We start from the raw sequence: 27855 nt of genomic DNA, 5'->3' as shown, positions 1-27855 counted from the left end.
ACAGTTAATACTTTTTAAAAACATAAATTATAAAACACGAGTGGCAACGATCAAAACCTGAAAACCGTAACCATGTCAAATGTAAATAAATAATTAAAAAAAAATTTTTTGAACGATTCAAAATACCTACATTTGAAAATGCAAATCGTGAATTATTTAAACTTTCATTGAATTTTTTTCTCGACAGTTGTTTTGAAATGGCGCATTTAAATCTTCAGAAAATTTCTGTTTCTTGTAAAAATCGTGAAAAAGTAAAAAAAAATGACCTATTTTATGTGTTTTATGATTCCCGATATTATTGTACCAGAAATTTTTTCTGAATTACAACTGTACTAAAATGCGGCTTTTCTTTTGAAATCTTTTTTTTTTTATTTTAAGTTTAAAATTAAGTTGAAATATTTTCTGAAAATTCTCTTGTCAAAGCAAAACCCTATCTCTCAGTTGTATATAATTTTGTTATTAAAGCTATAATTCATAAAGTTCCTTTCCCCCGAAGTTTTTTTTTTTAAGCGACTGCAATATTTTCTAAAGGCTTGATATTTTTTCAATTTAGTAATTACTAGAGTCCGCATTATATGCACTAAAAAACAACAAAATATGTATTCGAGATTTAAAATATGCACTTTTTTATTTTTACTAACCTGTCAAAAAGTTCTCGCATAAAAAAAAGGAGTTCAAATGTTTGAATGTTAATAATAAAGCAAAAAATTGGCACATTTACTGCAAATGTCAGATTTGTTTAAGAAAAAGCATTAGTCACATCAGGGTTTTAAAAGTTAGAGGCCATTCGCGTGGAACTTTTTCTTTTTAGTTACCAAAACATTCTGCTTAGGCGTAATTGTAAATAATTTAAGTAAATGAAGCTAAGTTTTCAGCATAATACATAAAGCTGCCAAAAATGGAGATTTAGAAGTAAGGTTTCGACTGTCAAACTTTTTTTTTTTTTGTGAAGTTTGTTGTCAGAAAAGAACTGGATATTCGAAGGTGTTCATCAAACAAAATTTTTAGTTGCAAAATATGACTAGCGATTTCTCATTCAAAATTGAGTCAAATACTTTATTTCTTCATTTCTTGCATTTGAATTCTGTCTATCCCTAAAGCAAGTGTAAGAACTGAGACTTTTTTTAGAGTAATTTTCAACAATAATAGATGCGAAAATCCATACAAGGGATAGAGAACAAAGCAAAAATGTTGTAAAAAAATTATTTTGATGTGATAAGGACCCAGTCATAAACACACACGTTACATAACATTGGGGTGAGTTGTAGAATATTAGAAGGGTTCTTCATTTCTCATTGATATAAATGTTCAGTGCTGCATCAAAAGACGTCTGCAATATTTTTTAGTATATTTAATTGACTCTACCATGCACCTTTAACATGTACCTTTTGATAGTTTAATGCTCATTTTTCAACCTAGGAAGAACAGAAGCGAAATATTAGAAAAAGAAATCTACTAGTTTTGATCCATCATTACTTGGAAGAATATGGGTAAGTGGATATAAATTAAGATACATAAATCACTTTTTAGCTTGTAAATATTTAGATTTTAATACTATACAGTCGAACCTCCTTAAACGGCCAACCTTAGTTTATGCTTTTGTAGCTGAGTAGTGAAATATCAAAATGAAAAGGTTTAAAAAAGTAGGGGAGCAGATAGGATTTGGTTTAAATTCATGGTTAACGATTCTCCTTGGTGACTGAGTGTGGCAGGGGGCGGATTAAACAGAAAAAGAGGTAAGAAAGCTGGGCAATTTCATAGTAGTTAATGTAGGTGCATTTGTTTGATCAAAAAAACAACCCCAGAAGGTATATTTGATCAAAACAAACATCCCCCACCCCTCCCTCCCCCGAGAAGGTATTTTTAATCAAAAAACTCCCTCCAGAAGGTACTTTTGGTCAAAACCCCTTCTAGAAGGTTTTTCTGACTACGCAAGTGTCCTATACTGAACGTTTTTTTCACCACATTTCTTGGCGAATTAAGATGGTGGCAGTTTTTCGGGGGACGGTTTAACAAGGTTCGACTGTATACTGATTTAAACTAAGTCTGTTTTTAAATTTGTAAACAAGTCACAAGTTTATTTTTAGAAACACAAATTTAACCTTACAAAGAAGTCTGTTTCAATATTATTGAGCATGACTAAATGACAGCATTCCTTTCTTTTTACTTTCTTCTATATCTAATATATAGAAGAAAGTATTGGATTCGTGCAAATTTTCGAACTTCGAATTTTGACGGATTCGAACGTTTTGAGGTGTGCTGAGTTCATTTCGACTATTTTTGGAAAATGTCTGTATGTCTGTGTGTGTGTGTGTATGTATGTATGTGTGTGTGTATGTATGTATGTGTGTGTGTATGTATGTGTGTCACGTCTGTGTGTGACCAGTTTTTTGTGGCCGCTCTACAGCAAAAACTACCGCATGAAATCGAACGAAATTTGGTACACATATGTGCCCGTATGTGAACTTGTGCCCATTGGTTTTTGGCGCGAATTCCTCCAAGGGGGGTGGAGCAATGGGACGTTTTTTGAGTTACGCGTGCTTGCTATTCCTCAGGAAGTAACTGGCGGAATCAAACAAAATTTGGTCCATATGTTGCCATTAACAGGAACAGGTGCTGATTCAATTTTGGTGTCAATAACTCAAACGGGGGTTGAGCTATAGAACGTTTTTTTGTCGTCAATTGTGACTGCTGTATCTCAAGAAATAAGGAACGGAATGAAAGAAAAATTTATCGGCAAGTAGCCCTTAGTGGGTATAAGAGCTGATTTTATTTTGGTGTCAACAGCTAAAAAGGGGGTAGCGCAATCGCCCGTTCTTTTTTTCCATTGTGAGTACCCTATCTCAAGAAGTAATGCTATGTTCTGGTTGAAATTTGGAATATATGTGAATCCATACGTAAACAGGCTTTGGTTCAATTTTGACGCCGATCGCTCCAAGAGGTGTTGATTTTTTTTTTTTTGCGAATAAAAATAGCTTTATTAATGCAACAATAAGAAAGATAAATCGTAATAGATTGTCGTCTGCGTATTTCTCGTGATTTTAATTGTATGGAAATGATCGGAAATATTATCTCAATGATTTAAAATTTTTAACTGTTGCCATCTTATGTTTGTTAACAAATAAAATATTTGTAATTAATTCAAGCAAGGCTTTTAAAATAACTTTCAATTTTCGCTCTTTGCTTTGCTTTTGCAATAATTCAGACATTGGGATGGTCGTCAAGTTTTTGCATGTGTAATTTTGTTTTTGTTGGGAATATTGCTTCCTCGTCAAGCATGGGGAGGGATCAGAAAAAAAAAAGAAAAATATAGAAGAAAGTTTCGTGATGGCCACAACATACTAGTTTTAAAATTGAAATGCTAAGTTTGTTGCATAAGCTTATCACTTTATTTTGGTACTTTGAGTTCAAAGTGATTAAAAATTAATATCAAGTACAACATAATGGAAAAATTGGCCCTAAAAATGAATGAGCTATATTTCCTTCTACATCAAATTTTGTCTGAATTGTACTACTTGCAATATAGTTGTTGCAATGAAGGAGAAATGACATTCAATTGCACTTCCCGCCTTGAACACATTGGGGCCAAAAATGAATCACCACTTTTCGCTTCCGAATGGTTCAGCATGACAGCATTGTGCATTGTATATTGAATTTTGTTTCATTTCATGCCGTGGATTTTGAGTTAGTCACTACAAAAAATCTGTCACAGAGACTCCGACAGCTTTTTCCCAAAAATGATCGAAATAGACCTGTAAATATGTCAACATTCAAAAATTTTCAAATCCAATTCTTTTTTTACATTAAAAGAAATTATCAGACAATTATGGCAGTATAGAAATTGGCACATCCCTAAAATGAACAAATCGAAAGTGTCAGTTTGCTACAGGAAAAGTACTTTAAATATTGAATATGTTCCCCTCTTGAAGCGATATAGCACATACAGCAATGTGTGATGTTGTCAATTATGCACCCTTTCAGTTCCACTGGAAGCGGGAGCCATTACACTTGCAAAGCAGAATCAAGCTCGGAAAGGGTCTGAGGGGGTGGGTTGAGAGCAGCTAGACGCCTTCCTAAAGCATCCCAAACATGCTCGATAGGATTCAAGTCCGGGGATCGAAATGGCCACTCCATGCAGAGAATTATAGCCTGTTGAAGATAATCATCTACGATGCAAGCTCTGTGTGGTCTTGCAATATCATTCTGTAATAGGAAAGCATCACCTAATGCGTTGGCATATGGGCGCACATAAGCATCAAAGATGTCATCTCTATTGAACCTGAGCATTCAGGGTTCTCCTTGGAAAGAAATGGAGGTCTGTGCGTCCACCTAAAGAGATTCTACCCCAAACACTCTTTTGTGCATGTTTGACGGATGGTAACAGGTTCCAGGTTATCTCCATATTAAATAACGCATACTATCGCTTCCTAGACTAACTTTAGACTCATCAGTAAAGAAGAAAGCCCTCCATTGATCTGGGGTCCAGTGGATATGTTGTTGTGCCCACTGTAAACGGTACTTTCTGTGGCGAGGTGTGAGTGGTACACAAATGGCTGGTCGCCTCACATACAGACCACATTCGTGAAGCCTTCTACGCAGGGCCGGATTTGGAAGTGTAGAGACCCCGGGGCAACGAAGGAGTGGAGGCCCCTAATCAGAGTTCGAAAAGATCATCATATTTTCGAAAATATCCGATACTTTGATATATATCCGAATATTTTGATATATATGTCTATATACAATATTTTCAACCAGCACTTTAATAGTAAATACATCCCCTGATCTGTGAAAGTTAGGATATTTTGTAAAAATTTTATTGTGGGGGCCCCTTTGTTGTAGAGGCCCCGGGGCAGTAGCCCCGCTTGCCCTCCCCTAAATTCGGCCTTGCTACTACGTACAGTCGACGTTGACCCCAACCTTTGGTAGTTGCCGCAAGGGAGAATCTGAGATGATCGGAGTAGGAGCTTTATTCCTGTGTGCATTTAACCTCAAAAATCGGTCATCGGCGCTCGTTGTAGCTATGGGCCTTCCTTGGCTGAACCTCCTAAACACCGAATCTGTCATTTAAAATTGGCTCTAAAGTCTATGAACCACAAAAGGACTCACATTTAGCCATCTGGCTACTTCTGTTTGATTTTTCCCTACCTCTAGTCTCCCAATGGCTCTCTATCGTAGTTCGGCAGGCCAATGATGCCTGGAAGTCATTGTTACAAAATGGCTATCTCGGATTTCTTATGGCGGTATCACAGCGCAGTTTATGGACTTGCTCTCAAACATTGACTTTTTATGCTCCTCACAGATGACGCACTCTGATTTTTGTGCCGCTAATTTGCATATTGCACTTTTATTGAGCAATTCTTACCTGGCAACATATTCAAATTTTACGTGGCTTGGCTAATTTTTGAGAGAGTTATTGCTATTTTTGTGATTTTTCTGTAATTTATAATAATCAGTGTAGTTTTAAAATTATATAATTTATTTTTAGATTGCTTCAATGTGCAGATGCTTTGAAATCTAGTTTAAACTTTCCAATTGATGATTTTGCTGTCTGTGATAACATTAACTTGGAGTTAATTTTGCAAGATTTTGAATCCTATTATTTTTTAAAATATGAAAAATTTCCTCAGTTGATAAAGAAGTCTGCTGAAGGTAAACTTATTTATTTAGACTTTTGTTTTGTTTTTTAACTGATTTATATATTTGTATAAAAGAGATTCTGAACTATTAATTTGGGTTTGAGCCTTTTATATTAAATTGTGCTTTTTTTCCCCTTTCAGATAAAGAAGGGAAAAAAATTAACAACATTGCAAAAAGTCAAAAGTAATTCTTTTCTTTCCTCTTTTTGTAAATAAATTAGCAATTCTTTAAATTTGCATATTGATTCATAAACCTTTTGGAGTTCTATTTAATTATTTACCTCTAAACAGCACTGCTGCTGTGTACAAAATTCAAACTCTGACTTAAGTTCAATCATTCTTGTGTCCAACCACATTTGTATCTAAAGAAATCTTTCATACAGTTTTTATTATTATTATGACTTTGCCTCTTTAATAGGTATCTAGGTTCTGCACATATTATGAGCAATACTTCCTCATTGGGCCTTTGCTGGTTGATGAAAGGAAAAGTACTCTTAGCTGTCTTCAAGCAGAAACAGCCTGTAGAGAATTCTTTAGCAACAAACATGCTCAGTGGCGGCCATTCGGGGGAGGGGGGCGCCCTCCACTTTTTATGGTTCATTAATTTTATTTTCCAATCAAGGAATCAAAACTAGAAATTATAAAAGAAAACTAAAGTGTCTTCAAACTTTTCAGATCATTATTATTTGTTTTACTTGTGTATCTGTTTACGAAACATTATTTAGCACAAGCAGTAACTTTTAGTTTATGCATTCAATGCTTAGATATTAGTAAATCAATTGTTTTACACAAGCCACATCCTTGCTTAGTGAAATTGTTACCAAATGTTTGTGACTTCTCAAATTACTCTGGAGTATATAATGTAAGTCTAATTCATGTCAAAGTGTGTCTTTGGGGAAAGTTATTGTGTGGATAATTCATCAAAATCTTAAGAAAAACGTAAGTTAAGCTGTTAGATTTGCATCAATTTCCACTCATATGCTCTACAAACTACCCTTAACAACATTTTGTACTTTTTTGAGCAATCACGATTGCTTATTGCTTTCATTTGACTGTTTTGATGTGCTATCATTTTATTTTCCTGCCAGCACCCTCTGCAGCATCACCGTCGATCGACTCCTCACGATGCTGCTCCTCTGGCGAAAACAGTCTCCAGGTTGCGTCAATATCCTACACTTACACGCATACATACATGCACATACACAAACACATATGCACACATACACACACAAACACATACACACACACGCATACATACAGATACCTATACATACACACACACCTACACGCAACTACCCACACACTCATGCCTGCACACAGACACAAACACATAAGCCTACACACACATACACATTCCCCCTCCCCCACACACAAACACCCATACACACAACTACCCACACACTCATACCTGCACACGGGTACAAACACATGCCTACACACATACACATATCCCCCCCTCACATACACACACATAAACACACACGCCTACATAAATACACACACTCGTGATTGCGAAAAACATAATTTGAATTCAAGATGACAAAATTCAAATTTTTTTTTTTCTTTCTTCCTTTCATTTTCTTGCAGACGCTAAAAACCTATGGCTTTTAGTTGTCCCTATTTTTTTTTCCTCCCCCCTCCTTTTCAGTTCCAATCACCGCCTCGGAACATGCTTTAATAAGAAGCATGGTGAGCAGAATGAAGAGTGTAAAGAGAAGCTGTTGTTTTGTTAAAGTGTGACTGCAAACTCGCTCATAGGGTTTCCAATCCTGCGCCGAATTTCGTCCCGCAGGATTTCGGGATTGTAAAGAGTTAATCCCCCTGGATCCTTCAGGATTGACTTTTTTCTTCAAAATATTAAATTTTTATGACAAAGAGAAAAAGTTATACTTTTTAGGATGGACTGGTTTTATCACTTGAACTAATAGTCTTCTTGAATTCCGTACAGCAACTGTAAAGCACTACAAAATCAGATCCTAATTAGCAATTATCATTTGGTAAGCAAAAGTGTGCTGCTCGTATGGAATGGTAAAGGATTTTTACGCTAAAAATAATGCGCTTGATGAAAACACATGCTGTGGCTCCACTGTAATTGGTTTTGCTAAAATTAAATATTCATGGACAGTTAGAAAAAGATCTGCATTAACTTCATCACCTTCTGAAATAGATTTTTCTTTTTTCATGCTGGGTTTTTGCTCAAGAACTGCAAATTTCGGACAAAAACGATGTCTGTTGGATATTTGTTTTGTTGTATGCAATTTAACTTACATTGAGAATACCTTTGTTGCTTCATTAATGTTGTTCACTGTATCAGTGAATTTGATTTATTACAGCAAGGGATGAATACTGCTTGATTTCACCAAGTCGCAATCTCAGTAAAAGTGTTTGGATAACTTCGCTAATTTTACCTCTCACTTGAAAGAGGAATTCTAAAACATGAGCAGTTTAACTTACTGCACTGTACTGAGAGTCATCCTGTGTTTCATACAAGTTTCCGTCACCCCTTTTAAAGTCTAGCTGAATGCATAAATAATGTCAGATTTTTCATTGCTTTCTTCTTTGGAGTGCACTTTTTGTAACTTTTAGGCTTTGAGTGCATTGCTAAAGCTTACAGAAGTGCTCCAACATTTCATACAGGCTACTCAGTGGGTTTTAGAATATGTAATACACTTTCTCTATTTTTTAAAGCATAGTTTACTGTATTTTAAATTTTAGTGATGGTTTTTGAAAATGCTTTTAAGTATTACGCATTTTCTCAATTGCTGAAGGTATGAAAATTGAAACCTTGAATGAGAATACCAATTCATTCTCAGAAAAATATTATCTATCTTTTATTGTGTTTTGAAATGGTAATGGTAAACCCAATATTGGTGCATATAAGACACAGTTTTACTTGCTCTTCTTGCAAATATACGAGAAAGAAGATTCAAACTTCAGATGATACTTGTGAAAATAATCATTTTATGAGCGGCAAAACACTTGAATGGAAAAAAATTGCGGGATTGAGAGCGAAATCCCGCAGGATTGGGATTTCGGGATTGGAAACCCTACTCGCTCAGTCTTCAGCTGAATGAATTCAGTTATCGATTTTGGTAAAAATGCAAATGCAGGAGATGCACTATCTCTATCTTGATGGTGCCTGCCAGTCAACATTATTATACAATCTGGTTTACTTGCTTAATTTACTGCCTAAATGTTTTCAAATAAAATTAGTTAAAAACTAATTTCTTTTACTATCTTCAAAACTTATTTATTGCCCATATAACTAGATTGGGACAACACTCAGCATGATTTCAAAAAAATTGTTGTTCTAAATTCTGTTTTAAACAGTAGGTATATAATTACGTTAATTTTCACTTTACTTCTGACATTACTTACACTGTGCTTAGAGAAAGTAATCTTTCAATTTCTGAGTAGAAAATTTTCAACTATTAAAAAGAGTAAAATTCATTTTCAAAATTTTAAAATACAAAATTGAATACTAACGGATTTACTGAAAAGCATATAAAACATTTTGGGGTATATGAATTTTCAAAATTTTGGTATTGTTCCAAAATTTAACGCTAAATTTAATAGACAAAAGGAGCCAAAACTCCATTATTGCTTTTTAAATCTGGCAGGTTTCCAAGGTGAGGTTTTAATTGTAAGTTTTAATTTTACTACCCTTGTTACATTTCTATATTTCCTTAAACTGAAGTAAGTTCTCATAGAAATTCAAAAAAAAAAAAAAACAGTATTTATCTTCACAAATTTGCTCAACATTGTGTAAGAATTAATTAATCGAAAGAAAAAAATAATACTTTATATCAGTTTAATTAAAAACTGAAAAATTGATAACAAGGCAAATGCGTTACCGTCCTTCATCATAATGAGCTTCTTTGTTACAAGTACCCCATTTAGTTTCGATTATTGAAAGAGAAAAATGCTACGTATATTTTGTGCCTGATGATTATGACATGATAAAATTTACATGAATTACACTTGTCCATCCTTTCTCTTTAGGTTCAAAAAACTACAGAAAATGCCTCAGTCTGATCAACGTGCATCCAGTTTAGAAGAATGCATTAATCTTACAAATATTTGCAATGCAAAGGTACATAGAGCTGCTTTCATTTTTATTGAATAAAACTATTCTTGTATGTTTTTATGTGTTATAGTCTTATTATTTAATATTGAATTTCATTAATTTGATAATGCATTTATCTTTATGATCCTTTATATTTCAATTTTCAACTCATGTCACATTTCATGCATACAGATTGATGAGTCCATAACAAGGACAAACTTTTATTTATAAAACAATGTTAATAAATAAAAATATATTTGGAGGAGGACCATAACCAGACTTTTGTTTCAGAAAGGGTTTTAGCAACAGATTTCTTGTAAAATCTATATCTATACTATCCATTTCTGTGCACTTCTGTGTATGCAAGCCTATCTCCTCCGAACTGGCAATATTGGTCCAGTTAGATGCAGGACGGCGGTTTGAAACCTAAAAGAACCGTTAAATGTGGCCATGAATTGTCTTTACTACCCCTATATGAGTCAAGTTTATACTCCTCAGTAGGAGTATTTTTGTGCCGTGGTGGCCTGATTGGTAAGGCATTGGACTTGTGACTGGAGGGTCCTAGGTTCGATCCTAGCCGGTTGAAGATCCACCGTCTTCATTAATGGTGACACGGGGACGTTAAATATGCTCGAGGTCACAAAGTCCTCTAAGTTAAACAATACCTCCAGGGCTGCTGGACCAGGGATTGCTCGGCTTCTGGTCTGGATCAAAAAAATCAGAGCTGTCTTCAGGATCCCATCCAACTGGTTAAACCACAAACAGTGGTAGGTACGGGGGACCCTGGAGGGAAAAGTAAGGAGTATTTTTAAGAATAAAGTGACTTACTGTTATAGAAAGTTTAGGATTAACTCAGAGAGAGAGACAAGTGCACCGAAGCAAATTTGTCGCTTCAATGAATATAAACTTAAAAGAAGAAGATTTTAGAGAAGTGCGGTTATGCAACATTTGCTTTTGACAGAGTTTGTTTAGAAAGTAACAGTGGCAATAAGAAACAAGCAAATAACTTCACTTAATGCACGTAAAAGTGATGAAGTAACTATGAGAGAGAATTATTTAAGATGTATACAAAGTATGAATGAGGTGACCAGCAACAGTCACTGTGCCCAGCTAGGCTGGTCCTAGTCAATTTATTAGTTCCCAATGAAAATCAATGGCCTTTTTAAAGCTATATACCCCCTTACTCATTACAACCTCTTCCAGTATTCTGTTCCTAATGTCCACAACCCTACAAAAGTAGTAAATTTTACTGATTTCAGGTTAGCCTGAGGTTTGAATAGCTTAAAGTGTCCTTCCTCCTGCTTCCCCTGCAAAAATTTAACCCATTAACATCTTTCATTTTAATAAATTTAAACAAATGAATCATGTCCCCTCTGATTCTCTTTTTCTAAAGGCTATACATATTAAGACATTTGGCATCATAAACTAAATCTGAATGTCCCTTTACTAGACTAGTAGCCCTTCTTTGAACACTTTTCAATTATGAAACATTTTTCTCGAGATAAGGATACCAAAACTGAGTAGCATACTCCAAATGAGATCTAACTAAATTTCCATACAAAGGCAGAAGAACCTTCTTAGATTTGTTTGAAATAGATCTATTGATAAACCCAAAATTTCTGTTGACTTTGTTACTTGCTATGCTGCAGTGTTGACTAAACTTGAAGTTCTGATTTATGGAGACACCCAGATCAATAACATTTTCAAACAAATGTTGCTAAGTCCCTAAATGTTAAAAGTTCCGACTTCCATCGCCTCTCTCTTGTTGGAAACCTCGAGCACCTGGGGTCACCAATTTTCGATGGTTTTACTTTCTATTTGCTTAAATTGTTTTGTTTTATTTTAAAATTGTTTTGTTTTTATTAGATTCAATACATTGCATTCTAAATTTTTATTTTTGAATTTAGGATACTCTAAAAGCTGAGCAAGGTGTAGCAAAATCTGTAAAAATATTAGATCCATTGGAGCGATTTGAAAATTACGATAGTGACTGGAAGTCAATGGCAAACATAATTATGCAGGTTAGAATGAATATCTTAATTTGTTTCAATATAAAATAACTCTTATTTTTATTCTTCAAAAAATTAAAAATGCAAGGATTGCTACTATTCAGGCTTGAAGTACTTCCATGAAAAAACATGATTACGCTTTCTGTTGCCTACGTCTGAAGTTTTAGATTGTATTTCATGTGCAAAAATATATATTTAGAGAACTGGATGCATATAATTGCTGCCATTAATATATTTTACATATCTTTGAAGCAAGCAGCAATCATACTAATTTTCACCAAAACATTTTCTTTCTATGGTATTTACAATATAGATTTAAGCTGTTGGTAGCCAGGTAAGTAAAGCTTTGTGTTCGGAATTGTGGGGGTCCTCGGTTCAAGGCCTGATGCTGCCAAGTACGCCCCTGAGTACATACATAATTTATCCTTGTGAAATCTGTGGGTTTGAAAGTCTTTGAAGTTTTATCAGTAACATTACAGTATATATGAGGCAGTGAAAAGCAAAAGGATGGAAGTGGACGTTTTCAAGTTTTGAGCTAAACACCTTTAACGTTCCGATCATAAGTAGGCTTTCATTGAGATTTTTCCATATCATGCTGTATAGCAGCACCTACCAGGGCTACTAGTACTATATCTTGCGCGAAAACAAAGGAGAGGTTCACCTACCATTTGCACCAGTTATCTCACAATTTTTTCGACACTTGCATCCCTTTTCTTCTCACTGCCTCATATGTATCAAAATATTTCTTTTATCCCTTACAGGAATTTAAATTCCTATTTTTGAAGTTCCTGAGAAGCAGGTTTAATGTATTAAAGTTTTATCTCCACCTAAATTTTAAAAATAAGCAATAATTTTACATTCATATAAAAAAACTTACAAACTGTTTTATATTTGAGCTGCACATTTTAAAATTAAACTGCTGACTATATAATTTCAAGCTATAATAATTTCAAGCATTTAACTCGTTAAAACTAAGTGCAGTTTCACTCTGAAGCTGATCTTGAGTTTTGTGAAAATTACTGCTGCAATTAAGTTGTAAGTATTGTCACATAATGGCATATTTGGTACAGCCAAAGACGTTTAGTCCCAGGTTTGAATTCCTGTGAATCTCTTATAGTCAATGACCGCAGCATAGATGTCATTGACTGCCAAGGGCATTTCAATGGGAGGTCACTGTGGCCTCCCAAAATTTTCCTTATTCTCCAAATTTTGCCGACAGGTTCAGCAAATTCGGATACAATATTGCACCATTAAAATTCTTGTGTCTTTTTCTCCTAATTTTTTTAATTGTTTTTTTAATGATGCCGAATGTTCCTACTCATTCGATGTTATGAATGTATGATATGTGTGAAATATGCATGCTTGCATTTTTTTTTTTTGGCAAAATGTGAATTTCGTTCGGCAAATTGGGAATTTTTCCCTACCCAAAAATTTAGCTCTGTTGACTGCTATAGCATTTTCTCCAATTACATCCTCAACTTCAGGTACCTTAGTGATGCATATATTTTGTTTGTTTAGCCAAACATTAATGCACTAGAGGATATTTGATTTGTGTTACACCCAAAATACCAAAGATTTGAGCAGTTGGAATGCTTCATCTGAAGCACTTACTGTTACTAGCAGTAGGATGAATATTTTTAAGTTGGTGATTGACCTTCGATTGAGAATAAATTGACTAGGCTCAATCTAGCGAGTTTATTGTTGAGCTGGCGACCACTTTTACATTTATTATTGTCTTTTTATTTTTATTATTGTATTTTTTGGTTTTGTATTTTTTACATTTTCCATGTACAGTGAATTTTTGGCTTTTATTTATTATTTTGTTTATTTTTTATTCAAAAATTTAGAGTTGGTCTTTCGGCTTATTGTTAAAACTTGAGCTTTTTTTCCCAGAAAAAAGCATCAGGTGGGTTGTCTGGCAATCTTCATGGGTGTACTGGTATGTTCTGAGTTTTTGGCTTCATTTCTACTAAATATATCTTCAGAAAAACTTATTTTATACTTTTAAAGCTTCTGAATGTGATAAAGAGCAACCATTGTGATAACTCTAAAAATTTGTTTCATTATTAGCATGAAAAATAGTGGTTTAAAGATTACATAGCAATATTAAAATAAGTTAATATTTTTATGTTTTGGATGATTTTTTTAATTTTAAAAAGGTTATTTTGTTAATGAATGAAGGCATGAATCATTTTTTTTCTTCTTGTGTATAATCTCATGGACAATAAAAAAGTTGACTTCACAAGTAATCATACTACTAACTATTTTATAGTTCTAATTATTAATATTTCTTAAATGTAAATAATTCCAAATATTAATATAACTTAGAATTTCAATTTATTAGAAACATAGATAAAATTTGGAACATTCTCTCAATGTCTTTGTGCCAAGTTGTCCTGCCTATTCACCTGCCACAGTTTTCTATTGATTGGTTCATTACATTTGCATCAATTTGATTATAAGTTTTTTTTTTTTTTTTTTTTTTTTTTGTGATTATTTTTCTTTTGACTATTAATTTTTACTAACTCAATAAAAACTCAAGCCAATTTTTAACTACCATAGCTTTTTTTTTCCCCCTAACAACGTTTCTGCATAAAGTTTCTCTGCTTGATTAAACTGTTTTTAAATTTGTTTATCTTATATTTTATAGCTGTATCTGTTTGTTCTATACTTGGTTTTAATTCATTTTAATGTCTTTTTAATCTAATTTGTGCTGTTAAAAAAATAATATTAAATGCAATTAATTGTGCTAAGTTTAATTTTCAGATTTCATAGGTTCATTCATCATTGACTCTAAATGAAAGTTTCTTGTTTAAACTAGCAAAAATAAAACTTTTATACTGATATTGATAACCTTCATATGATGAAAATTCAACGCAGCAATTCCCAAACTATGTGGTGCAGCACCTTGGAATGCCATTGTGAGAGATGAAGGGTGCCGCAAATCACTTGTGGTGTTAAACCTTATTTATTGCTTGGGGGGGGGGACGTTAGGGGAGGTTCGAGTTAAAATACTTTCATGTATTTTGATTATGAGTTATGATCATTCTTTTTGTACTTATATGACTTATTTTTCTGACTTAACATTCTTTTCGTGTTCGTATTACTTGCTTTGCTAATTATTCTGTGAAGTAGTACAAATGTACAATTAATACAGATCCGTTTCTATTCTGGATAGGTATTACTTGACCATTATGCAGTGAGAAAATTCTTGTTCTTGCATGGGTGCTTGAAAAAGGGGGGGGGGCTGCTGTAGTACTACAGTGGACTCCTTGTATCTGAAGGCTCTCTAATGTGAACACCCCAATATTCTGAACACATTTTGATGGTCTCAGCGACTACATATGCATTATCCAGTCTCCCTCTATAATGAACACCCCCATAATCTGAACACTTTTGTTCTCTCCCTCGAGTGTTCAGAATAGAGAGAGTCCACTGCATATGCTTTTTTGCATAACATTATTTTATTTTGTAGGATGTTGGTGTCCCAAAACATATTGATTGGAACGACGTTATTGGTCATAGTCATGCTAAGCAATTACTTAAAGAAGCCATTGTATATCCTATAAAAGTAAGATAGTATCATCTAAAGTTATATTTTAAAAGCTTTCTTTAAAATAATGAAAAACTCTTTTTTTTTTTTTCAGTACAATCAATTGTTTTCTTCAGTATTTTCTCCATGGAAAAGTGTATTATTATATGGACCTACAGGTAAAAAAAAAACTAAGCTAGTTCTTTTACTTACATCTGATAGTTTGTGTAAAATTAGTGATAATTGATGAGCTTAGTAAATAAAATACTTAACATGCATCTTTTGTACTTGTCCTTTAGTGTTTAGTAAATTTTAATATTGATTTCTCAGAGTTGTTGTCAAAATTATATATGTTTTGTTTTTGAAAATTTTCATTTTAATTGAGTTTTTTTTTTTTTTTGGCACATAATTTTTAATATTGTAATACTACTTTGAGAGATATTGTGCATAAAAAATCTTACTGTAAATTTTAAGTCAACACATAAAATTGTAATTTGGACTATTTTTGCTTAAAATGTAAAACAAATGAATAGAATAAATACATAATTAATGCATATTTAGGCACAGGAAAAAGTTTGCTGGCAGCAGCTGCAGCTTCCAATAGCCAAGCAACTTTTTTCAAAATCTCTGTTTCAACTCTTTTGAGCAAATGGAGGGGAGAATCTGAAAAATTAATTAAGGTATTTGTTTGCATTTTATATTAAAACTTGTTTGAAATGAATTCAAATATGAATCTTGTTGCTTTGTAGAAAAATATTAACTATAAATATTTAATAAACGACAAAAAGAAAAGTTACTGGCGCAGAAGTTTTCAAAATGTTACATACATCAGAAATGCCCACAAGGCACAAGGAGGTCATAGTGTAGATGGTAGCATTAAAACTAGTAAACTAGTAGAGGCTGTTTTGGAAAGCCTTAGTCTTTTTTTTTTTTTTTTTTTTTTTTTTTTAGGGAGGAGGCATCTTTGCCATTTGTTAGAGGGCCGGGCCAACTTTCGAAATCCCCGTTGACATATTGACAAACAATTGTGATTAGTGGAAATGAAATTATACAAACAAGTTAAAGTGGTCATTCTTACTTTTTGAAAACCCTGAATTATTGCTCCTAAACATTTTTGGATATGGAAAACTATAAAACTATATCTAAACTGATATCACTACTACACCACCAAAATACCAAAAACTGTGCTTGTTGTGTGGCCCTAAGCCACGGCTTTGACAATGTTTACCGCTATTTCGGGTAATAGAGAAGGTAATTGGTGCTGAATTGGCCTGGGTTATTTTCACGGTAGTTTGTAAAAATATTACAACTCAAAACCAAGCCACTAACATGTTTATTTTTTTACTAAACTCTCCAAAATCAGGTAAACATTGTCAAGGTCATAGCTCAACTAACCAGAGCTGCAATATTCAATACAAATGTGATGACCAGCAACAGGCTCTAAGCCCAGCTAGGCTGCTCCTAATCAGTTTATAAGTCCCCAATGAAGATCAATGGCCCTCTTAAAGCTATCCACCCCCTTGCTCATTACCCCCTCTTCTGGTAAGCTGATCCAAGTGCCCATGACCCTAGTAAAGAAGTAGTTTTTCCCAATTTCCAGCTTAGCCTGAGATTTGAATAGCTTAAAACAATGACCCCTCATCCTGCTTCCTGTGCAAAAATCTAATCCATTAGCATCTTTACTTTTTATAAATTTAGACAACTGAATCATGTCCCCTCTGACTCTCCTTTGCTCCAGGCTGTACATATTAAGCTTATTAAGTCTGTTATCATAGTCTAAATCTGAAAGTCCCCTTACAACTCTAGTAATCCTTCATTGAACTCTTTCCAATACGGAAATATCGTTCTTGAGACAGTGGCGGGTCTAACGGTTAGCGAGGGGCCCCGTGATGGTGCAGGGCCTCAAAAGTTCGGCTCAGGGTTGTAAGAGTTTTGACCAGTGGTGGTTTTAACCATGGATAAAACCGGTTTAAACCGGCCGGGATAAAATCAGTTTTATCCAGTTTTGACTACTTAGATAATTATCAAATTTTAAAGGAAAACTAAATAATTTATTAAAAAGAAATAAAAACAAACCATAATCAATCATCTTTCATTATTTATCTAGTATGTTTTACAGTTTGTAGAAATTACAGCATGTTTAGAAGATAAGGTTTACTTGAAAAATATGCAGTAACATTGAAAAAATTATAGAGTGAGACATTGTAATAGATAGATTTTAATTCTCACACACAAATGTACAAAGTATTTGAAAGTATTTCAAGTAATTTTGAAGAATTAATGAGAGAAAAGAAAAAAACTTCTTTTTTAGAAACATATATAGGCATTTTTTTAAAACAAAACTTAAAGGTACGGGGGGGGGGACACTTTTGAAAATTAAAAAGCAACACTACTGAAAAGTTACTATATTTATGTTACAGGCTGTTTTGTATTCCTTATGTCTTTTGTTTTAGTTGTGAGCAATTTCAGTTATTAATTTTGAAGAAAGTTGAAATTTGTTCACTACTATTGTTATAATAATGTAAATTACTTCACTAATATTATATTTAATTAACTAAAATTGCTGTGCTTCATTAAAAAACTTCCAACTAACAGATTTATTAGTTGCAAAACACACATCTCTCACATACATACAAATTAGAAGTGTATTTTCATGTAATTTAGTTTTGGCCAGTTCTACATTGCTTTTAATTTTTGATTATACTTTATTTTTTATTTAATTGGAACTTTTATTTTTTACCTAAGTTTGGAGGGCCCCAAAATTTTTACCCCTTAGGGCCCCCACTTCACTTGATCCGCCTCTGTCTTGTGATAAGGAGACGAAAACTGAACAGCATACTCCAAATTAGATTTTACTGCACTCCTATATAAAGGCAGAAGAACCTTCTTAGATTTGTTTGAAATAGATCTATTGATAAACGCAAGCATTCTGTTGGCTTTGTTACTTGCAATAGCGTAATCTTAATCCACTGTAATTGATAGCATTTTTGTTTACTCATAAACCTAATTGTAATCTATTACTAAGATGCTCTCATAATCAAAATTGTAATTTGGCCTTGCAATAGTGTAAGCTTAACTTGTTGAAAATTTAAAATGTTATTTTATGTTTCTACTATTGTATAGATGAGATAAAAGTTCAACCTGTTTACTGCTCAATGCCCATTTGTAAATGAGGAATCGTGAAACAGAAACCTATCGCTTATGTGGCTTGTACCTTTTGGGGTGACCAGTGCTTTAGTTGGAAAAAAATATTTGAGAAAACTCACCTTGGATTGGGGGGACTCGCCAAAATAAAAGGTGGTTTCAGACCAAGTTTGACCAACTTTACAAGGGCATTATTTTTGCAATACCCCCCTTACCCCTTTCCCAAATACAGCACTGTGGATGACAATGAAAGGTTTTATTTGTGAAAGAACACCTTCCCTATTTTTTAGAAAGAATCATCCTTTTTTTTTTTTTTTTTTGTTTCACCTCTCTGTGTCAAAACATCAAATGCGGCCCAATTCCCTCTTTGGGAACTTGGTGGTGTTTGATAAATAATAAGATGGTGGTCAGCATGGTGCTGAAACTATTGTCCCAAAATCTTTTTTCCCCAGGGAGTAGAGACTGCATTAAAGGAAATGTTGTTGTTTTCTGAAATCTCTTAAGCTTCAATAAAATGTATTGTTTATCAAAAAAAATTTATGCAATGCATAGAAACTATTAATTAAAAAATCACTCAAAAGCAGAGCCCATAAAAGCAAGTTTGAGTGTAAATAAATTCTGTAGCTGTTGGGGCACTTTGTATGATGGGTACCTTAATCGTCTTTTTATTAAAATTGTTGCTAACACTTTCAATACTAAGGTGTGGCTATTAACTTTAAGTTTAATCACAAAACTAGCGATTAATTTGAAAACAATCCCCTTGATTTTGTTCTTTGTTAATTACATTTAGGTTTTATTTGACCTGGCAAAATATTATGCGCCTTCTGTTATTTTTATTGATGAAATTGATGCATTAATGAGTCATAGAGGTTGGTAAGTATTTATCTCTGGTTCACAATTGGGAAGTAAATATGCTTGTTGATTGTATTAATTTTTAACTGTTAAATTTCTTTAAATTTACTTTCAGTGATCATGAAGCTAGTCGAAGAATGAAAACAGAACTTTTTTTGAGCATGGATTCTATTTCTTCTAATGAAAAGCAGATTTTGCTTCTTGCTGCTACTAATTTGCCATGGTAATTTTGCAAGCTATTCCAGGATTTGGAAGTGTGGAGGCCCCGGGGCAACGAAGGAGTGGAGGCCCTAATCAGGGTTGGAAAAGATCATCATACAGTTGGATCTCTGTTTAACGACACTCAGTTTAACGACGGCTTTTCACGGTCCCATATGGTCTACTATAATGTTAAAAGCATTCTATTTAAGGACGCTTTTTACTTAAGGACAAATTTTTGTGGTCCCTTGAAAATCGTAAACAGAGAACCAACTGTATTTTCGAAAATATCCCATATTTGATTGTGTATATATCCGATATTTTCGATCAGCACTTTAATAAATAATACATCCTGAAGTTACTGCTATTTATTTTTTTATATAATTATAATTATAATTTATAGGGGAGAAAAAACGTAAAATTTGCTGACCTGTAAAAGTTAGGATATTTTGTAAAAATTTTATTGTGGGGGCCCCTTTGTTGTGGAGGCCCCGGGGCAATAGCACCCCTGCCCTCCCCTAAATCCTGAGCTATTCTTTTCAATGTAAAAGAAGCTGTCAGCCATAACTTCGACTTTTCTTCAGCCAAAATAATCCATGGTTGTTCTTCCACTTACGATTTAGATTTTTGGGAATCCTATTGAATCTGGAAAAATTCCACTTTATTGGTGAATCATTTGTCGGGCATGCCCCCTTTCCCTACTGTTTGGAAATCTTTCCTGTAATAAAAAAATTTCAGCATATGACTGAAAACCTAACGTATTCTGCTAACGTGACGTTTTCGGTTCCAGCCACTTTCAGTCTATTTACTCGTTTATGTCTTAAATTTTCTTGTTCACTTGTCCATTGTCGGACTTTGTGTTCGTTCGTTCTTTTATGCACTGAAGAAGGGGTTTGATTTTATAATGCCGAAACAGCTGTTTGCAGAGTTTTTTAACTCTTTTTATATGCTTTTATTTGTACATGTATACACTGTCATATTTTTACTCATTTTACTCATATTTTTTCAATGTTTCATAAATGCCTCAGAATAGTAGACATTGACTTTTAACTGTAATAAATTGTAGCCAACCCTTTTAGGGGTGGATACAGAATTTCATTTTAGGAGGAAGGGGTCATCAGGTACAGCAATTTTCTTGAACTTAGGTTTCTTTAAATGTCAACAAAAGCACAAAATCGGCCATTAGTTGATTCAAAACTTAATTTTAACTGTTTTAAATTAAATATACTGAAATAACTATTAATTAAACTTAATTAATGTTCATTCAATGCATTAAACTGACCTAGTTAAGTTGTATCTTAACCTGTTTAGACCTGTATTCACACCAGCCAACTCAATACAATAAATAAATACTACAAAAATCTAATAAAAATTAAATGTTTTATGAACATGATACATTTAGATATTGATTAAACATTAGCATAATACTCGACACAGGACAAACATCCATCTTGTATGCAGAAAAATACAATAAACTTCACTAAATAATGCAGCAAAAATCTTCTTTAAAATTAAATATTTTATGAATATAATTTGGACATTGATGAATACTCACCGATTCTTTTCAATTGTCGAAAAATCAGAGGCGAATGAAGAGGTAACAGTCTCAGAGTTTGATACAAAAATTTCGAATATGTTTCCATTGGTTTTGCATTCATCAGTTTTTTTAACTTTTCAAAAAAGACAATAATGTTTTGTCACCCGAACGCTTCATTATTTTGGTTACAGGTTGTCCTTTTTCTAACAAACACAACTTTTTTCAGCACAGTTTCTGTCTAATACGATAGGCCAGTTATGGAAACCCTCATGTAACAAAGTTTCGGACAAGCACAATACTAAAATTTTACATTTTTTACCCAACACTAAGTCCTAAATACTGATTTAAACTATTTACAACTCATTTAAAAATAAACTCAGCATGAACAAAAACGAAACTATCTAAAAATCACTACAGAAAAGAATAATCTACAGAGACTTTACATAAAAATGTTGACACATTACAATAACTATCTGCGATTAAATTTGTTCTATAAAAAGCGATCGGGCGGCAGACACTTCTTTTCATTATACTGGTGCCTGCAGACAACTGCTGCAAAGAAGAGACTGTCTCAAGCAGAGCTAATTTACTACCTACATATAAATATAAAAGTGACATGTAATTCCCCCAAATGAAGGAATTAAAAAATTATTTACTCTTTCTTGTAGTTTCAGTCATGTTTTCTTTTCTTTCTTTTCCAAGCAATCATTTTCACTACTCAAATGCAATGAACCTTATAACAGATTAAAAAGTGTTGTCACAGATTGGGGGGTTCACGACTCCCATGACCCCTCCCCCCCCCCCCTTTCTTTCAAAAAGATATTTACTTTTTCTCATGGTTTCTACATTTTTTTATATTTTTTCAAACAAACATTCAAAATTTTCCCGGCCTTTAGGGGGGGGGGGCATGGGGGTCAGCTTGATCTGTATGTAAAAAGTTACTATATTCCAAAATGTGGAGATTTCCATTCACTGCCCTCTATCATTCAAGGTATGGACATTAAGCACAGTACAGAGGTACTCAAAATTTTACTTATGTAATCTATGAAAAGTTTTATTGAGGCTTTGAAAAATAAACACATGATCTGGATTTATTTTTTATGTCATTACACATTTACAAGTAAATAGTTGCAAAATTTAAAAGGACCCAAAAGGTCCGAAATCTTTTTTTTTTTTTAAATTCCCATGCATGAATTAACTTAGCATTTAGTTAGATTTTACATCTGAAAATTTCTTTATATTCAATTCCCTCCTCTCCCCCCAAACACTGGGCTTGGAACAATGAAAATAAGACTTTCAACACTGACATTGTATATTCAATAAGTTACCGCCCTATAGACAGAGCTGAGGCAGAAATGCATGAAATACACTGCCAGCTCATTTCCAGCCGAGGACTGCAGTTTCATGCTTATTAGCACTCAACAGCCCGGCATAAGAAGTGACTGAACTGGAGGTTGTATTTCATGTATTTCTGCCCTAACCCTGGCTATAGGGTGGTAACTTATTGAATATACCATGCCTTGCCTGCAATCTTCGAGTTGAACCGAACATCTGCTTTGGTCTCTTGTCTGATCAGTGCTAATTCTATATTAGCTACCAGTTTGTTTGGCACTCTTGGTTTCCTTATGAGGTTTTCCACCTCTAGTTCAGTCACTTCCTATGCCGGGCAGATGAGTGCTAATAAGTACGAAACTGCAGTCCTCGGTTGGAATTGACTGAGCTGGCGGTGTATTCTGAAATTGTAAATACATGCTTAGCCATTTTTAATTTCCTTGTTGTGCCAAATAATAAATTTAACTGTGAAAAAAAGCCGATTGTTCTCTCTATTTACATTTTCAGAATCGCTGTACATTAACAAATAACTGACAGTAAGACAACTGATGCCTAGTGTATCTCAAATACTCTTTGATTTTTTTTTCACTTTAAAAAAATTACTTAATTTTTAAATTTTCTTTTATTGATCTATTTATGAACATCTTCTAAATAATGGATTTTTTCTATTTAAGGGAATTGGATCATGCTATGCTTCGTAGATTGGAAAAAAGGGTGTTTATTTCACCTCCTAATGAAGAGTCCAGAATTCTGTTGTTCAAGAAATTCTTACCTCCTAATATTGAAATAACCAAAAATGTTGCAATAAAAACTAATTTGGATTACAAAATTTTAGCTGACGTAAGTATTTTATAGAAATCATTTTTTAGAACATTTTTATTTTGATTTTATTATTTATGATACCTTTTTTTTTCCATTTTTTTTATTCTCCTACCCTCTGACAGTATTGTAAAAAATATGTATCCAAAAATAAAATTGCTGTAATCCAACAGCTGCACAAATTACACCCTTGCATAATTGAAGTTGTGTCAGGTTTGATTTGCAATCATTTAAGTTTTGGAGGAGTATTGTGTTAATTTTACTAGAGTTTCAAGCAATCACCAAATTGTGTTTTTTTTCGCAAGGTGTATCTGCAAAGCCTGTACAGTACACCTACTTTTGTTGAATATACATAATACTCTGTCTATATATTAGAAAAAATTTAAAATAAAAAAAGGTGCTGTATGCAAAAGCATACAGTATTGGTACTTGTAAAAAGTGTTTCAATTTTCTTTAGATTTTGCACTTTGGTAAAATCCTAGTTGATGTCCTTGGCAAAGACTAATAATTTAAAGACGATTTACAGAGTTCCCACGGGTCCTTGAAAATCCTTTGAAGTGCTTTAGTTTAGTGCTTTGTTACAAAGGGCCCTTTAAAATGCTTGGTTTTGAACCAACATTCTTTTATTATTTTAACAAGGTGCTTTTTTTTTTAAGCAAATGTTTAAAATGAAAAATTCTGTCAATTTTTTTTTTCAATTATCCTTTTCTCTATTATTTCAAATCCCATTTTGATTTCTTTTACTGAAATTTGACATTTAAATGGATTATTTTGTTAATGATTTCAACTGATTTTTTTTTCAAAATTAATATCAAATATTTTCAAAAAGCTTTCACTCCCCCATTTTCTGTTCTCTTTTGCAAAAACTGAAATGCAGCAAATAAACTGATTTGCTTTGCATATCTCGCCAGAATTCATTAAGTGAGCATTTTCAAGCAATTGTATAAATACCCATTTTTCCTGTTGAAATTTTTGTAGAATGGTGTTCTTTTTTTTTTCTTTTTCTGATTCCTTTCCTTGTATTATTGTAATTTTATAATTATAATTTGAAGTTTTGAAACTAACTAACTTTAAAACTTTTAATATCATTCAGTCTTTTCTATTATTATTACACTTTGTAGTTTTAACATTATAATCACATATGTGTCTATATGGGAAATCAAAGTGCTTTGTGCTCAGATTTTGATTTAGTTTATAAATGTTTTATTAATTAAATTCTAATAATTATTTTTTATGCTAGTGTTTTAAATTACCGGAATATAAACATCAACCTTAGGTCAGTTTTTTTTTCTTCTTCTTAATTTTAAACGCAATAATTAAACCATTCTGAAAAATCACAAGATGCTCCACAAACACAAATCCACTGAAGATGGTTATCAGATCCTTTGTTTAACAATTTCAATCCTGCATTATGCTTACATTTTGTACTTTTGTTCTCAATATTTATTTACGCTTCACTCCTAGTTTTTTAAACTTCATTCAATTGAAATTTGTATTTTCTGTATTTTTTCATTTGTTACTGGGATCTTCAGGAACCAGGTATAAAAAGACAATAATACATAAACTATGGAAATATTAAATGATTTACCAAGAATGCAAAGAAATTACCCTGGTTGGAGAAAAAGTAGGGTGCTTTAAAGTGCTTTATTTTGATTTCCATTTTGGAGTGGAAACCCTGACTTATAATACCAAGCGGACCAAAATTGTTGTTTGCATTTAAAACATTATCTTAATATTTTAAAGTCACTCTGCAATCTTATAAGAGTTTCCATATTAATGGAACAGAAGGTGCTTTAAAATCTGCAATTAGTTAGCAAACATTTTTTATGAAATTGTGAAGATTTTGTAAATGGTCTGAATCAGGGGTAGATTCAGAAATTTTTGTATGGGGGTCGTTTCAATGGCCAATGTTTGGAGCACATACCCTCACCAAATGAGATCAAAACTCTTTTAGCATAACTCCCCCCCCCCCCCAATTTTCTCAATGGCCCAACCTGCGTCATGAATCATATTCCCTCAAATTTTGATCAAAAGTCACATTTCTTTAGGCAGACAGGCTGGGCAAGCTACCGTAAATTATGAATATATTGTCACCTCAGAGCAACAATAAGATATCTTAATGTTATTTCTGGGATTAGCTATCTTACTGTGGAAGAGGATCATTAGAGATTATTGTTCTTTTAAAAATTAAAAAAAAAGGGCAATACCCGAGTAAATGAACCTAATCAATCCTTTGAACTCAACATTCTTCCCTTCATCAACTTATAAACAAATAGAACTTTAAATAGCCTTCTGGCTGTAATACTTCGAAAATTTAGCAGACTGTTAGCATGCATTTCAGCTATTAGAGTTTAAATATACCAATTTTATCAACAAGGCAAAACCTCTTTAGATACAATACTTCATTGTAGCTAAAAGGTTTTTTTTTTACCTGGAACAACTTTTCAGAGACCAAAGGCAACAAAGTTATTGAGTATTTATTATTTTTGGAACAAAATTTCTAATGCTACTGGACTAATAAATACTTTTATTTATTTACTTCATTTTTTAGACTACAACTAACTATTCAGCTGCAGATATTGAAATTGTATCAAAGGAAACCAAAATGAGCTGCATTCGACATGTTCTTTGTTTGTTAGAAAAAGATGAAGGTAGGTTACTAAGTTATATAAGTATTGTTTCTAAGTTATATATATATATATATATATATATATATATATATATATATATATATTTGGACATTATGGATACTGATTTAACTCTAGAGGATTTCCCTCTGTTTAGCATTATTTGCCAACCCTTAAGTCTTGTAAGCAATGAATAATGTTATTATTCCTCAAGCAGTATGTTTATGTTACCTGTTCTGTGTGTAAATTGTTCAAATGCATATGTGTTCCCTGTTTTCATAGTCTTGTGGATTATTCGCAAATAGCCATACTACTCAATTCCGCAGATAATCAGGAACTTTCTGTACTTCGATTTTAAATTTTATCAGCTTGATTACCATGATGGCAAAATTTGAAATATTGCAAGGGTACCAAACATTGATTTTGTGAAAATATGTAAATGCTAAGCACTCACGTGAAAGACGCAGAAGAATGTTTTGTGATGACCACAACAAACAAGGGCTGGGCAATGTAATAATTTCTACATCGTGATGCATTGCCAACCTCACGTTACGATGTAGTGATGCACAACAATGTAAGTTTTTTTTTTTTTAACTTAAACTTGCTTGTTTAAATTTTAACAAAATATATACAACGAATAAGAATTTTATATCATGGCAAATACAAATTAACATATTCTAGCACCAGAAAGAAATTTATTACATTATTAAGCAGTGCTAAAAGCTCAAGTTAGTGAAAAATATTCAAGACAAGTTTTGAGACTATAATGAGCCTGTTTTTTTCAATGCAAAAAGATGTGAGTAAATGGATGCAAAGTCATGCATTCCATTCAAAAGCTCACATATTCTTGCATTGGAAAAAGGTTCCTTGTAATTAGTTGTGGGGGGGGGGGGGGGTGACACTCAAAGAGGATTTGGTAGTTTACAAAAATATATAATTACTTTAATTCTGAAAACTTCCACCAATATATCTTAAATTATATTTAACCTAACAAATTTAGAGTTTGAGTGCTTACAATTGGAGGAGGGGGAGGTTACATATGTCGTCTAGGGCAAATTTTGCAGAATATTTTTACAAAAATAGGAATGAGATGATTTCGAAAATTATATAAATTTTGCATAAAACATTTATAAAGGTTTTTTTTTTTTTTTTTTTTTTTTTTTTTTTTTTTTTTTTTTTTTTTTTTTTTTTTTTTGAGCTACTGAACCGTGTGCTAGTGTGCTAGGAACTTTACTGCTTGTAATACCAAAATACATGTCTGCATTTTTTGTTGATATTTTGCTCTTTAAATTTTACTTTTTTTCTGGCAAGTGGCTATATGATAAGTTTACTAGTTTATCCACGTATCTTTTCCAGTAACTAAAAACATATGTGCATTTTTAACATGTTTTGGGAGAAATGAAGGTCCAACTCTTCGCATCTTCATCGTTAATCCAGATTGAATTGACACACTTCGTGTGAAAAAATTAGAGATTAAAACGGCAGCAACCCTGGAACAGCGTCTGTACATCAGAGCAGTATCAATGCATCAGTTTAGAGAAAAATTCTAAACTGGTTTAGCGATGTGGGATGGACACCATTGTTTGGCGATGCATCACCCAGCCCTACAACATACTATGTTCCTCTTTTGTATTAATGCATCTTTCTTTCCACCATTTTTACTTTTAATCCTTAATTTAGTTTATGGCAAAAATATTTAGCCATTAAGGCAATTGATTACTAAATTTTATTGTAATAACTTTTAAACATTTTGATTGAAAATAATTAAAATCCTTTTTTTTTATTTTAGAAATGGCGATTCCGAAAAAGATTGCAATGCACCCAATAGAGACATCAGATATCTTGCAAGCTATAAATAAAACTAAACCAGCAGCATCTGATTTATTGAATAAATATATGGAATGGAGAAATCAGCATGGTTCTGAATAATTTTGTGGATAAAACATTTCATCAACTTATTTCTGTTTAAGAAATGACATAAATTGTTAAGCATTTAAATTTTTTCCTAAAATTTTACAGTTTTATAATTGTAAAAAATATCTAATTTAAGCAAATAAAATTTTTCAAGAAAGATTTTTTTTTATTAAAAAAGTTTATGAAAAA

The 27855-nt window shown here is 32.8% G+C and overlaps 1 protein-coding gene across 1 annotated transcript; it reads left to right on the top strand.

The window, feature by feature from the left end:
• The first annotated feature begins 103 nt into the window (after positions 1–103).
• LOC129225000 (katanin p60 ATPase-containing subunit A-like 2) lies at positions 104–27811 on the top strand. The gene is made up of 14 exons (XM_054859549.1): positions 104–251; positions 1420–1490; positions 5486–5649; positions 5778–5820; positions 9639–9729; positions 11610–11723; positions 15187–15282; positions 15359–15422; positions 15805–15923; positions 19178–19260; positions 19355–19462; positions 22981–23146; positions 25677–25776; positions 27542–27811. Exons 1-14 carry the CDS (start codon positions 198–200, stop codon positions 27679–27681), a joined length of 1413 nt encoding a protein of 470 aa, XP_054715524.1. The 5' UTR covers positions 104–197; the 3' UTR covers positions 27682–27811.
• Positions 27812–27855: the final 44 nt, after the last annotated feature.

This window comes from Uloborus diversus, chromosome 1, assembly GCF_026930045.1.
Source record: "Uloborus diversus isolate 005 chromosome 1, Udiv.v.3.1, whole genome shotgun sequence".
Lineage (NCBI taxonomy): Eukaryota > Metazoa > Arthropoda > Arachnida > Araneae > Uloboridae > Uloborus > Uloborus diversus.
The sequence above is the reverse complement of the archived record's forward strand: the minus strand, read 5'-3'. Positions and strand labels throughout refer to the sequence as shown.

What these genes read in the sequence shown, in the direction of transcription:
- LOC129225000 (XM_054859549.1), top strand. Translation starts at nt 198, where the DNA reads ATGGCGCATTTAAATCTTCAGAAAATTTCTGTTTCTTGTAAAAATCGT. An exon ending in CAAATATTTGCAATGCAAAG is followed by an intron (nt 9,730 to 11,609) that starts GTACATAGAGCT and finishes TTTTGAATTTAG; the next exon opens with GATACTCTAAAAGCTGAGCA. An exon ending in TTTGTTAGAAAAAGATGAAG is followed by an intron (nt 25,777 to 27,541) that starts GTAGGTTACTAA and finishes TTTTTATTTTAG; the next exon opens with AAATGGCGATTCCGAAAAAG.